A 13,947-nucleotide genomic window follows, 5' to 3' on the forward strand; every position below is an offset into this window, starting at 1 on the left:
TCAATGGAATTTTTCTTAATGTTCAACCTTTGTATTAATAATTATAACAAACAAGTGGAGTAATTTCATATAAAGTAATAGATTATCATGGTAGTTTACCATCGTCATATTCAATAAATATCGACTAATTTTGTTCATAGAATCTTTAACCTTTTCTCACTGAAAAGTTGTCAGTTTGCAAAGGTGACCTTATAACACAAAGATGCAAAGTATATTACATCCAAAATTGTACATAGATTTTTATTTCCTCAATGTCTGAGGTGACAACCAAAGCCATGTCAATCCAAGCCGTATACGTTTATTAGGGCTCTTTTAATCACAACAAGCTGAGTGAGGTCTTATTTCGAACGCTACATAATTACAGAATTTCATCATACAACATACATTTACCTTACTTTTTAATTATTCCAATTAAGAATAATTTTCTGAAAATAGAACATGGAACCCTGGGTGTTTGATTTCTAATCTCTTTTTTTAATATATTATGGCATTTTTTTTTAATATAAAATAAACACAAGCTGGGCTACAATTACACCTGGTGTACAAAAAAAAAACATATTTGTCTAAAAAATGTGTGCTTACTTTGACCTTGAATAGTATCATATAGTTTTCATGAAGAATGTTGGCCGAAATGTTCCACTTTATCATCTTATTATACCATGAGATTATTGTGCTACTTAATTGTGATGTACTTATATTATAATAAAACACATTTTTTATTTGGGGAGGCATTTTTTCTAAAATCAAAATTACTTTAACGTCTTATGTTAATAACTTTTTACGAACGTTCCAAATTTGAAAACGCTAGGAATAATTTTAAAATATTCAAAAATATTTTCTGTTTTGGTCACATTATTTGCAACAGTCACAAGACCACTTTTTTAATATAGCGATTTCCATTCAATTACGAAAATATGTTGTCGACAGGATGTAGGCAAGAACATTCACGTCCATTTTTTATATCAATTGCGTTATGAGTGGTCTAATTATTAAAAATGTCTTATTTCTTTTGCAACTTTCAATTTTATGACTACTTTCGTATTTTATTATTCAATTAGAAGTTTTTTGTTTGAAATATTTTATACATTATATATATTTTTTAGTATATTATTTCTTATAACTTACTTTTATTTAACTCCATTGTTTTTTACGTTCTAATATTGCTTTATGTATTTTATTCCTTCTAGACTACGGTGTTCACCACACGATGCCTGTATACTTTCGTTCAATAGGTACTCCTTACGTTCATGCACAAAATTGTATGACTTGACTCATTATAAGACACTGAGAAATTCGGACAATTGACTGACGTAATATAATAATACTTAATAGGCAACTAAAAAATAAATTGTATTACATATATTCTTAGATGCACTGTAATGGTCATATTTTACTTACAAATAATGAAGAGAAAGGAAGTGTCATGAAGGTTGGCAATAAATAAAACTTATTCAAATGATATAACAATATGTACATAGTATAATAAGACAAATATGGTAACTCCGTACAAATGTAGCAGCGCGGTCTGTTTATGTACGCGCCAGGAGCTTGTCGTAACGGATCGTATAATTTCGCGATGCACTCGCTTTGCACAGCGCTGGTCGACCAACGCGTCTATCGTTATTATACGAATGTGTGCGTCCGTACACGTCCCGCGGCGGGCATGCACACATATAAGACGCGCTGCTGCGCATGAATGGAGTTACCATACTCGTATTTTTATTCTATGGTACACACGTGTAAGCGATTATTTTCAATATAATATACTAATTTACTGAATATATTGTGAATATTGACTGACATATAACGTGTATAACTGACGTTGACAAAATTTTTGAGACAGGACGAAATAAACTGAGCGGAGTACAAGCAGGCCTCGTGATACTGACTCCACTGAGCGATGTAGCACCGGGTGAGACGCTGCATACCGCGCATTCAGGACATGCGACCGCAGGCTCTACTCCGTCAATACTGAACAATGTCTTCAGTGCAATTAAAAATGTATTCTCTGCGGCACCAACGGCACACGCAGAAGATGCTACTCTAACCCACCATCCGCCTCCACCACCTCTTCAATCTTTCCCTACGTTCCAACCAATGTCATGGGGTGCTGTTGATTCGTATGGCTTGCCAGCCGCTACTGATACGTACAATAACTATGATCCACATAATCCTCATCCGCCTTTTGACTACGTTTCATCCAAAAAATCTGTTTACCCCACAAAGCACATTACTATCTCAAATTCACAAGGGCTAACTTCCGATAAGCTTCACAAAATCAATCACAATCTTGAGAAACTAAATGCATATCTCCATGATACCCACAGATCTTCAGAAGTTCTTCCAAATTTCAATGGCTTGGAGGCATATAAGGATTTACTTAAAGGCAAATTTCAATTACCCACTCCTGTAGTAACTGACAATGACATTGGAGTCCTTCCTGCGGACCTCTTTCCTGACCCAACCACCACAATGACAGCAACGACAACGACTACAGCAAAACCGACGTCGGAATCGGCAACGGTGGGGGAAGAAAACAAAAGGGAAAGAAAAGATTTGAAATACTACCTACGAGGGAACAAGATCATAGTGCACGGTTGAACTGACTGACGGTTGACTGACAGAAGGTGGGTTAAGACTAAAAGACGACTACACTGACTTATAATTTTGACTTTTTATGACTGTTTGAATTCAAGTCTCATCATATGACATTTATAACATAAATCACATTGTAATTTAAAATAACCAATGATTGATAAGAACTAAATCCTTTTCATTTTCCATCTACTTTGCTAGGTGATAACATTGTATTTATTTAGCTGGGAATTTCAAAAATAGACTGCATTTTTGTACAAATAAGGGTTTTAATTATTAATATATCTTTTGATAAAATACCTTTACTTGTATGATCAGTGATAATTACAGTTATAACACTCCGTATTTACTGGTCTCTACTAGCAGGTGCATTACATACTTTAGACTGATCCTTTAAAACTACTTTGATTACATCACTATACCTCCTAATTTCACAATTTTCGACGACCTCAGTGGCCTAGCAGTTTGCATTGCGGGCGCTGGATGAAGAAGTCCTGGTTTCGATTCCCAGTAAGACCAATTTCAGTAATTAACTTTTATAAGTTACTTCTGGTCTGGTTAAGTTGGGTTGTGCCCCAGAGTGAATTCCGTTGCTCATAGTACAGGGAATTCCTTAGTTTAATATCAGGTGATTACTGTGATAGCCTGACACATTATTTTAGTTCTTTAAGGAGCGTTTTTAACTCTATATAAACATCAATGAAATCTAGGTACAGTTTTACAAACAGATAACTAGTTATTCCTTTGCATATTTACAGTCACTCGGCAAGTCTTTTATACCTTTATAATTAAAACATACAGTATATTCCATTCAACTAAATGATGAGACCTGAATATCTTGACCTATTACTTTCACTTTCTTCTAGTCTACGGTGCCACACACATTTACATACACAATCAGTAGTTTCAATTTCATGTAGTCAATATACTAGTAGTTGTGTGTTAATTTTTCAGTACGTCGACTACAGTGGGTTCTAGTATTACACATAAGTAGTTTAGTATACATGTTTTAACTGTGTTTAACCAACCTATATATACTAACCTAAGGCCCCGTGTATGTACTTACAACAAAATGTACATAATAATGTAATGTGTTTCAGACCCAGACAATATTATTCCTCTATGATCACGTACACGCCCAATTTATATAAAATATCGCATTTAAATTTAGCACTATATTATATTCTACGGAATTATTTGTAAAACACAAACAGCTTCGTAGGATTATACTACTAATGTCATAAACGACAACTTTAGTCCATGACTTTTAATATTTCATCACATTTTATTTTTGTGCAAAAGTAATACTATTTTATGCAATTGTTGTATAATTAAAGGCGGTTCTTAAAGTCGAATACTATGTTTACGCTACGAGACTTTGCCAAGTGACCTAAGTAATAGGTAGGTTCAAAATTTTAAGACCTAATAATGATTGCATACAATACTTTTTCTACGAGTAAATAAAGTAATAAAACACTACCAATATTCAATGTATATTTTGTTTGTTGTCATGGATTGACAACAAATGCTACAAAAGAAAAAAACCGAAGAGATAGAATAGTAGTGGCCAAGTAATTTTCTTTTTTGTAAAGGTTTTTACCATTTAACCACTGACTTACAAATAAATGGACGACGGGTCTAATACAAAAAACCACGAAAAAAATGTCCCAAGTCAACCTATTCGAAATTTAAATTGTAATGTCATCGCAGTATCGCGCTGTCAGTCGAACAAATGAAGACTAAAGCGGAGTTTGGCGCTCTGTATACGATTTTAGCGCCTTACAAGTGCGGACACTTTTTAGCGCGGACCCGACGTCCATATAATTGTAAGTCAATGCATTTAACCAATTAGGCGGCAGTAGAGTGATTGAGTAGCGTCATTAGTTAAAAAAATACGACGTTCTTTTTTGAAATTTGTTGACATTTTCCAGTTAAGTAGCGAGTACCATAGACAACAAAATTTTGATTCAGATTTAAAAAGAGCGCTTTTGTGATATGGTTTACCAAATTATGATTGACAGATATATAGTACAGGAGTAAAAAAATATTTAAATGTATCATTTTTGTACTGTTCTAATGTTTTGTTAAGAAGTTATACATTAACAAATTTAATGTTGTTGTGTATGATGTTAGTAATATAGTCCTGCGAGGTTGTTAGTATTTTACAAATAAACTTGTATGTGACCATAAAGAATCTAGAAAAATACCTTTTTCATACAAACTAGTGTGTACTAAACATTGACTTACAATTATATGGACGTCGGGTCCGCGCTAAAAAGTGTCCGAACTTATAGGGCGTTAAAATCGTATACAGAGCGTCATTCAAGCTTTAGTCTTCGTTTGTTCGACGGACAGCGAAGCAAGCAAAATTAGACAGTGCTGCGATGACATTACAATTTAAATCCAACGTTTTAGCTTTTTCATATTCCTTTAAATGTCGCTACGTTTAAATAGGTTGACTTGGGACATTTTTTTCGTGGTTTTTGTATTAGACCCGTCGTCCATTTATTTGTAAGTCAATGGTACTAAAGCATGTATTTTAGTGTTTAGCGCTTTTTCCATTGTAGTTTGTTGGGTCTTAGGAGGTTACCAACAAACACTAACATTTTTCAGAATATTTACACTTATTATAGCACCTACGTAATAAACACAAGGAAATTATCTATAACACGTAGAGATGTACAATTAACTAAAATAAAAATAAGTTTATTAACTTAAAAACCAAAATTTTTACAGAAGTCCCGATACAAGCTGCTGTGCTGGGCGCGGAGGAATTGCAACACTACCACGCATAGTTTAAGACTAGAAATCCAACAACGGTGATAATTTTACCAATAATTTTAGTTGCAGCTCTTAAGCGAATTGACGAATATAAACAAAAATGATATCAAATGACAACTTTATAAATAGCTTGATGGTGATATTGTCTAATATTTATTAAAATGAAACTTTTACTCGAGTGACGTAGTAACGAGTACAGCCTTTTGTTATTTTTCTATCTATATTACCAAATATCTCAGCTGCATGCCTTAACTTGTACAGTCATGTTCAATAATACGTAAAAATATATATGGAAGTCAATATTCATACGAAAAAAATGTTGAAATTATAAAACAAAAATTTGCTAAAATAGTAATCATAAAGCAATATACTGTGACGGTGATTAATCGATTGTAATTTAGACAACTGTACTTACTTACACTATCCCATAATCTTTAGGTACAATGTATTAGGTACTTATTTAGTTTTCACAAATTTCAAAACGGGAACAAATACAATCAGGTTATATAAGAGTAAGGGTCGAATTATTATAGAGTAGAAAGATTAGAAATTTAAAAAAAAACAAGACGCAATGACTACCTAATGCCTAGTTTTAAATAGTTTCACTGTAATGGAACAGAGTTGGATCTAATATTAAAATTGCTAAATTCGAAATGATTTTTTACTAAATTAGGTATTGTTCTATTATTAAAACATATAGGTCACACGGAAAGAGTGGTGTACTTACACCACTCTTTCCGTGTTATATTCGATTAAAATTTTAAAATTAACGACTTTTTTACAACGGTTTTGACTTTTTTCAATAAGTTGTATCTCTTTTGTTTCTGGAAATAACGCTACTAACGATTAGTAATGATATCGTTATTAGAATAACAAATTAATGTAACAACTACGGCACTTTTTCCCTACGGCTTTTATGTAAATGCTTTCTATGACATTATTTTTGTATTGTTATAATATTAGCGAAAAGTCTATACTAAATTGTAAATATATTTTACGAGCAAATGTTGTTTAGTTGTTACGAAATTATTTTTGACAGTTCTTTTATTATTAACCGATGAAATTGTAAGTTATATTACTGTACAAATGGATGCAGGCAGGAGTCGTGATTTTTACGACGTCACACAATTTTTTTGTGGCTCAAAGCCCTCCTTAAGTCCTAAAAAAGGTTCGAAAAGGACAAAATTATATCTCAAAATAAACGCAGAATTAACTAAAGACAGTGTTAAAAGTATATATGTCCCAATAATTTAATTATATTGTTGTTATATTTATTTTCCAAATGACGAATGTAAAATAATTGATTGTAAAAAAAGGTTGTTATTAGGTTTTAATGTAAATAATGCTCAACTAACTATTATTTATACATTATGTGCATAAAATTGTAAAGAATTTTTTAATGCTTTGTAAATAAACTATGATGGGAGCGAGGTGAAATATTGTTTTGGTTATTTTACATATACAATTTAAAATGCGATTAGAAACATATTTGTGTATTTTGTCCTTTATACAATAAATAACTTAAAAAAAAAAAGTTATAGTATATACGGTAAGGTTATTCCTTTATTCAAAAGCGGTAGGAAAGTTGATCATAGTAACTATAGCCCCTTTCAATTCTACAGCTTTAAGTAAAATATTCGAAAAGGTTATGTTAACTCAACTACTGTCGTATTGCTGTAGGAATCATAGTGAATAATATGGGTTTACTAGTAGTAGATCGACTAGCGATGCGGGGGTAGCAGTACTAAAACATATCTTTGATGCTTGGGAAAAGTCCCAGAACGCTACTGTGGTTTTCTGTGACCTCTCAAAGGCATTTGATTGCGTGGATCATATTACTCTTATTAGGAAGCTGGAATATTACGGAGTAAGTGGCAAATCGTTGGAACTTGTCTCGTCATATCTTAACGGTAGAATTCAGAAAGTAGATATAAATGGAGTGACTTCTTTGGGTACTCCGGTAAAAATGGATATTCCGCAGGGCTCAATATTTGGACTTTTCTTATTTTTCATTTATATTAATGATCTACCGCTCTTTGTTAAGGACTTTTGTGAAATAATATTGTTTGCTGACGACACATCCTTGATTTTTAAAACAGACAGACGACGTTAACTATGACAATATTAATGATACCCTTTCAAAGGTTTAATATTAACAATTTATTGCTCAATACCAAGAAGACGAAATGTGTCAAATTTGAATTACCTAATGTAAAATCGACTAGCCCAATCATAGAAATAAATGGAGAAAAGTTAGACCTTGTTAATAAAGCTGTCTTTTTGGGAGTGACCTCAGACAGTAAACTCCAATGGTTTCCACATATATCGTCATTGGCCAGCAGATTAAGCTCTGCTGCATACGCAGTCCGTAGAATACGTGAACTTACCGATGTTGCTACTGCTAAACTAGTTTACTTTAGTTACTTCCATACTATAATGTCTTACAGGATCATCATGTGGGGTAAAGCGGCAGATATACAAACCATATTTGTGTTGGAAAAACGAGCGGTTTGTTCTGTGTACCGTTTAGGTTCTCGGATTTCTCTCAGAGAAAAGTTTAGGCAGACAGGCATCACAGTACATGTACTCAAATATTTTGATGCCCGTAAAAATATGCATAACTTCGTTAAGAAAGAAGATATCCATTATATTAACCTTAGAAGTAAGTCCAAACTCATGCTACCACATTTTCGTTTAACTAAGGTAAACAATTCTTTTATGAGGAACTGTATACGTTATTACAATAAGATTCCAGAGCATATATTAAGTTTACCATTTCCTAAGCTTAAAACTTACATTAAAAGTATTTTAATTAAAAAGTCATATTACAAAATTGTAGACTACATTTTAGATAAAGATGTATGGAAAGACAACGTGAGTCTAGATTCTACACAAATATGATTCAAAATGTATTCTATAGTATTTAAGTTTATTTGAAAAGATCAATCCCTATAGTTTCTTGCTTGTTCTTCTCAGGGAGGACAGCGTAGTGAACGAGCATTAGCTTAAAAAAATGACGGTTTCAAGTGTAAAAATTTTACCTATGGAATAAATGATTATTTGACTTTGACTTTGACTGTTGCTATCTCAAAAGGTACATACTGCCCTCCTAACTAAGAGAGCAGCAACTAAGTCAAACCTGTTTTAGAGAAAAAAAGTGGTTAAAGAAAATAATTTTAAATTTATTCTAGCTTCAAAACTACGCAAGTTACAGACAGCGACATGGCGTATATCAATAGAAAGGAAAAAGAATGAAGAATTGTAATGCGACATATTTATATATGTATGTTAAGGTTATGTATGATAATATTTCAAAAGTATACTTATGTTTAGTAACTGCTCTAGTAACACAACTGATTCTCCTAACCATAACGGCAGTAAGTACCTTAGATAATGCTTTTTGAATAAACACATTTGCTTATTCAAGGAATAAATGATTTCTATTTCCCAAGTCGGACAGTGTTAATTTGATTGGGAATATAAAGAGATGAGAAAACATAGTATTTTATATAGATATATTAATTTCGTACATTTATAAAATTAGAATAAAACAAAGAAAATTCTTGTATTATTTATTTGTTCAAATTTCAGATATATTATTCATGAACCCTTAATCACATTTCGATTCACAATATACAATAGAAATAAAATCAAACCTTGCCTTATATTGAAGTTACTTAGTTATAGTTCAGTCTCCATATAACAATTACTTAGTTGAGGAACTATAATTTGAAATCACGTTTCTTTATTAAAGAACTATATTATTATTATTAATGCTATGACAACTGCTATAACATTCAGTCTTCTCTGATTAATTATTTTACTTAAGATCAAGTTTATATGTCAAAAATAACACTTTTTCACAAGTATTTATAAATATTACGTACAGGAAGCGGACGACGCACAGAGGAGTACTTCACCTGTAAAGTTGCTCAAAATGATTTTATGATTTTTATCGATTTGACATGTAATAAAAAGCAGTTTAAAGTCGTTATGTTTAAACATATTATTCGTTGTATTAAAAATTAATTGCAAAAAATATATTATTAATGGGATTCGTCGTTATAAGACCCATCGTCATCTTCATTATTTCTAAGTTGATGTTGCATCCGATGCTTCCGACAGCAGAAGTTCCTATGTCTAACTGGAGAAAAAAATTACTTTTTTTTTCTGTGGGATTTGCATTGTACTACTCAAAAAAGGATCAGAATTTAACAAAAGTCTGTTTAAAATGTACATACGGCACTTTTTTATTTAAAAACATTATCAAGAATAATTAAGTTTTTCTGACTTTTTATTAACTAGGCTTAATTGATATACATAACCATGTGTGAATATAGTGATTACAAAAAAAAAACGTTATTTTTTAATGTGGAATGTATACGGTAAGAAATATCACTTTATCAAGTGCAATCCGGAAAATATAATTTTAAATTAAAGTACGTACCTTTCTCTTCAATATTCATCAATAATAGGTATTACAAAACTTTCACCACACATAAACACAGAATTGGGTTGAAAGATTACATTTAAACAGGAGCGCTGGAATTCCCGTTTAGTGGTGTAACGGTTATTAATCTTGAACGATGCACGTTTCATAGATGAATTTAACAAAACTTTTTAAATCGACTTTTGATCGGTTTTTGCTTAGAAATACACCTCTGTGTGATGACTGAGTGCCACTAGCTTAGAGACGTCGTCTCACCAATTATAACTGCAGTATCTATACGAATTACTACAGTTTTATTAGAATTGCCACTACAAAATGTTATTGATTTCCTCATAATAACTGCAGTATCTAATAGATACTGCACTTATAATTAGCTCTAAGATGCTAGATTTTGTAAAACATAAATAAAATTAGTGCAGTAACTGTTAGATACTGCAGTTATCATTAGCTCTGAGATGGTAGATTTTGTAAAACATAAATAAAATAAGTGCAGCAACTATTTGATACTGCGTTTATTGCTAGAATTCCATCGCCATTGACTCAAATTTGACTCAAAAATTTCATAGTAAATAATCTTACAGCACTTTAAATTAGCAAATGTGATATATTATACTAAGTTACTGTAGTTTCACTTCCTGTATTACAGGGTTCCCATGGGAATTTTGATACATGAGTTAGAGCCAAATATAGATGTTGATTTGGTATTAACGATTATGTATTTAACTCAATTTCGTCAAAAATGCTAGTTACTGCACTTTCCATTAGGACGGCAGCATAGATATTATTAAAGAGTACGACGTTGTGAAATATTCGCAGTACCTTCGGCGCGTACAGTGTCCCATAGGAACTCGCCGCTGCTCTGTGCCCTCAGAATGCACAACGAACTCTTGGCATCAGCACCGGAGTGTGATCTGCTTGCGTGACGATGGGCTGATGTGTTGTGAATGCTTGAGATTGTGTGAAATGATGGATACTAGGGAATCGAGTGTATTATTATAACGTATTTATCTTTTTTATTCTTTTTTATATCTTATTGTTGTTATTATCATAATGCGCATTAGTTTTCAATGTGCATTAGTTCTTAACTGTTATACCGTGTAAATATATTTAAAATTAATTACTAAATCATAAATAAACATAGTACCTTAACAATATAATACTTACATTTCAAAAATTACAAAAATTAATGTTGGGAATCCTGTTTAGTGAACTAAATATATATACGGAAGGAAAATATTATATTACTATTTGTACCTGAACGTAATTTACGTCGTTTTACACCAATTCCTGTTGTTTTTGTGTGTAGTAACTACCGCAAAGTTCCATACGCAAATGTTAAAGGATATTTACTTTTTGTCATATGTATATTAATGATTTGCCAAAAATAACTGATCTACTGTGTATTTTTTTCGCAGATGACATTTCTCTACGTTTGAAATGTCTCAATGGTAATAATCTTTCAGAACTAGTCGAAACTATCAATACGATTTCTGTATGGCTCTCTGATCATAACTTAGAAAAAAATAATCAATAACCACTAACTAATGTTAAGGAAGCAGAGCACTTTACACTGTTATGATTGATAATAGAATAGACACTGATTTAATTGGAAAAACACATTGAAATAATAAAGACCAAATTATCACAGTTCATCCATGCACTATCAATATAACACAAAAATAGAAAGAGCCTTGTCAGCCCATTATGCCTATGCCATGTGCCACAAGTGCCATGTGCCTGTAATTTAACCAGCACCTTCACCCTTCAAAACCGAAATGCAGTAATGCCCGCATTACTGCTTGTTGGCAGAAATAGGTAAGATGGCAGTACTTCCTTGGACGAATTCTTTCATAAGGAGCTCTACTGCTTCACAAATTAATTAATATATTTATATCGAGTTCTTAGGTTTTCGCGATTGTTACACATAGGAAATGAAACTATTTTTCCGGATTTAAATCGCGTATATTTGTTTTTAGTCAAAGTTTGTAGTCAACCGTGACCATGGGACCTGTAAAGGGCCCGAAACGTCGGTTTGTTTGAAAAAACAAATATACGCGATTTAAATCCGGAAAAATAGTTTCATTTAATATATTTATTTCAAATATCATAGATCGAAATAACCTGCATGAGCTAAACCAAGGATTTTTATCATCCAAGTAGGCAGAAGCAGTACGAAGTTTTTGTTGCAAATTTTGTATATCGAGCGGTTTCTTATTATTGAAGCGTATACATTGCCTCTTAAATATTAGAAGTTAGAAGTAGTAGTACACTAATGTCAGAGGCAAACCTTGAAATTAAAAAGTGAAATTCAAGATTCTACCATTGCCGAACGTAAAATTGGATTATCCACACTTGAATAAAACTGTCGTTAGAATATTTTAAGAAACAATTAAAAAATATCTACTTAGCTCAAAATGAGACAAACGTTATGTGAGCTAATTCTAGACAAGACAGTCTTTACTTAAGTATATGAAATTATTTTTTCACTTTTATTTATAAGTATATTTTGCAAGTTTAGTTGTCTGTAATAAACTTTAGTACCTAAAGATAAATACTATAAATAGTATAGATAAAATTGGTCTTTATGTAAACCTGGTCTTTATGTAGGGAAATTTTTTGTTGGAAAAAGGGTAGCTCAATGGTCCCATTTAACTTTTAAGAAAAGATTCCACCGCTAAGAGTGGCAAACAAGAGGATGAACGAGATGAACGACTTTTGAGGTCGGTTTTTTTAGTACTCTGTACTGAGATTATAAAACCTCGTTTCTCAAAATGGTCCTACCGGAGTTCGAACCCGGCACCTCCTCATCTAGAGCCAATAGTGCTAACTAATATGTAACTGGTATAATAACTGACATTTATATTATTTTCTGACGCCTTATAAAACATTTTTTTCAAATTAGCAAACGGGTGTTTGGTTGAATGATTTTTTTATAATAGGCGCTTAGTAGCTGCAAAAACGCCTGATCTTTAGATATGAGCAAAATCGAAAGCCATTTACTTTCTTTGTGAAAGTAACTTACCAAGAAAATGAATATGTACGACTTACGTCGTACACTGAAAAATATTAGATACCTAGGTTTATTCCATGCAAGATTTAATTCATTCCTCTGATTCCTTCGAAATGCATTTAAAGCGTTTCGAGAAATATTTTGGCCTGCACATTTTCGATTGCAACAATATTTACATGAAAGAAATTGCATACAAGCATTTTTAGATGATTGTTATCTAGTACTAATGTATTTGAATTTCAGTTTGTACCTAATACACTATATCATAAATTTTATTCCATAAGCCACCTTACCTATTTCTGCCGCCAAGTAGTAATGTGAGTATTTACTGCGTTTAGGTTTTGAAAAGTAGGGGTGCTGGTGAAATTACAAGCATATGGGACTTGTCAAGTTATCGTCGCTGTGTGACAGGCGTATTGGTAGTGCGCCTCAGATCTTTGTTATATAAAACCCTGAGTTACTTTACCTACTTACCTTACTACCAGGCGCACAACTTGTTCGTCCCGTTTTGGTATCATAAAAAAACTGATTACAGAAATGAAACGTAAAATAATATCAACCGGTATAAGTCTACGCACAACCGCAAACGCAATGACAGTGTTTACCGCATTTCCTGTGCCGTCGACGGAAAAGCGCTGTAGTTGCGCAGAAGCACGTGATCAGTACGCAGAGAAATATAGATCAGAATAGTATAAATATGAGGAAGTAGAACTTGTAATGGATTATGGGAAATGTTTTGGTGTGTGAAGTGAAAGTCGTTCACTATTAATCCATTTAAGAGCTATGTGTTCATCAACATGTCGTCGCCGACTACTTCCAGTGAGGTGGACTGTCTGTTTACAACTGATTATATTAAAATTAAATAATTCTTAATTAAATTTTTATTTCATTGATATTCAATTATTTTTTGTGAAATTACTCCACTAGTTTGTTATAATTATTAATAGTAGTTTTTTCTGACAGTCAGATAAAACAAACTGTATTCTACAGCCAACGAGTTCCATTTTCAAATGTAATTACTTTTTAAATATTGTTTATGTAAGTGGCCAGTACCGGAAACTTATATTGCTCCTTATGTAATTTACAATATATAAATCATGATAATTATCAT

The 13,947-nt window shown here is 32.2% G+C and overlaps 1 protein-coding gene across 2 annotated transcripts in view; it reads left to right on the forward strand.

The window, feature by feature from the left end:
• The window catches only part of LOC113231676, a 40,558-nt gene extending 34,478 nt beyond the window's left edge, over positions 1-6,080 (forward strand). The window contains exons 6-7 of one of the 2 annotated variants that reach the window (XM_026466133.1): positions 1,844-2,627; positions 5,332-6,080. In XM_026466133.1, coding sequence (XP_026321918.1) covers positions 1,844-2,601 — 758 coding nt within the window. In that variant the 3' untranslated portion in view covers positions 2,602-2,627; positions 5,332-6,080. The remainder of the gene's footprint in view (positions 1-1,843; positions 2,628-5,331) is intronic. The other variant, XM_026466134.1, reaches the window with a different exon arrangement.
• The last annotated feature ends 7,867 nt before the right edge of the window (positions 6,081-13,947 follow it).

Source organism: Hyposmocoma kahamanoa, unplaced genomic scaffold (genome assembly GCF_003589595.1).
Source record: "Hyposmocoma kahamanoa isolate Upper Pololo Valley unplaced genomic scaffold, ASM358959v1 66, whole genome shotgun sequence".
NCBI classification, from domain to species: Eukaryota; Metazoa; Arthropoda; class Insecta; order Lepidoptera; family Cosmopterigidae; genus Hyposmocoma; species Hyposmocoma kahamanoa.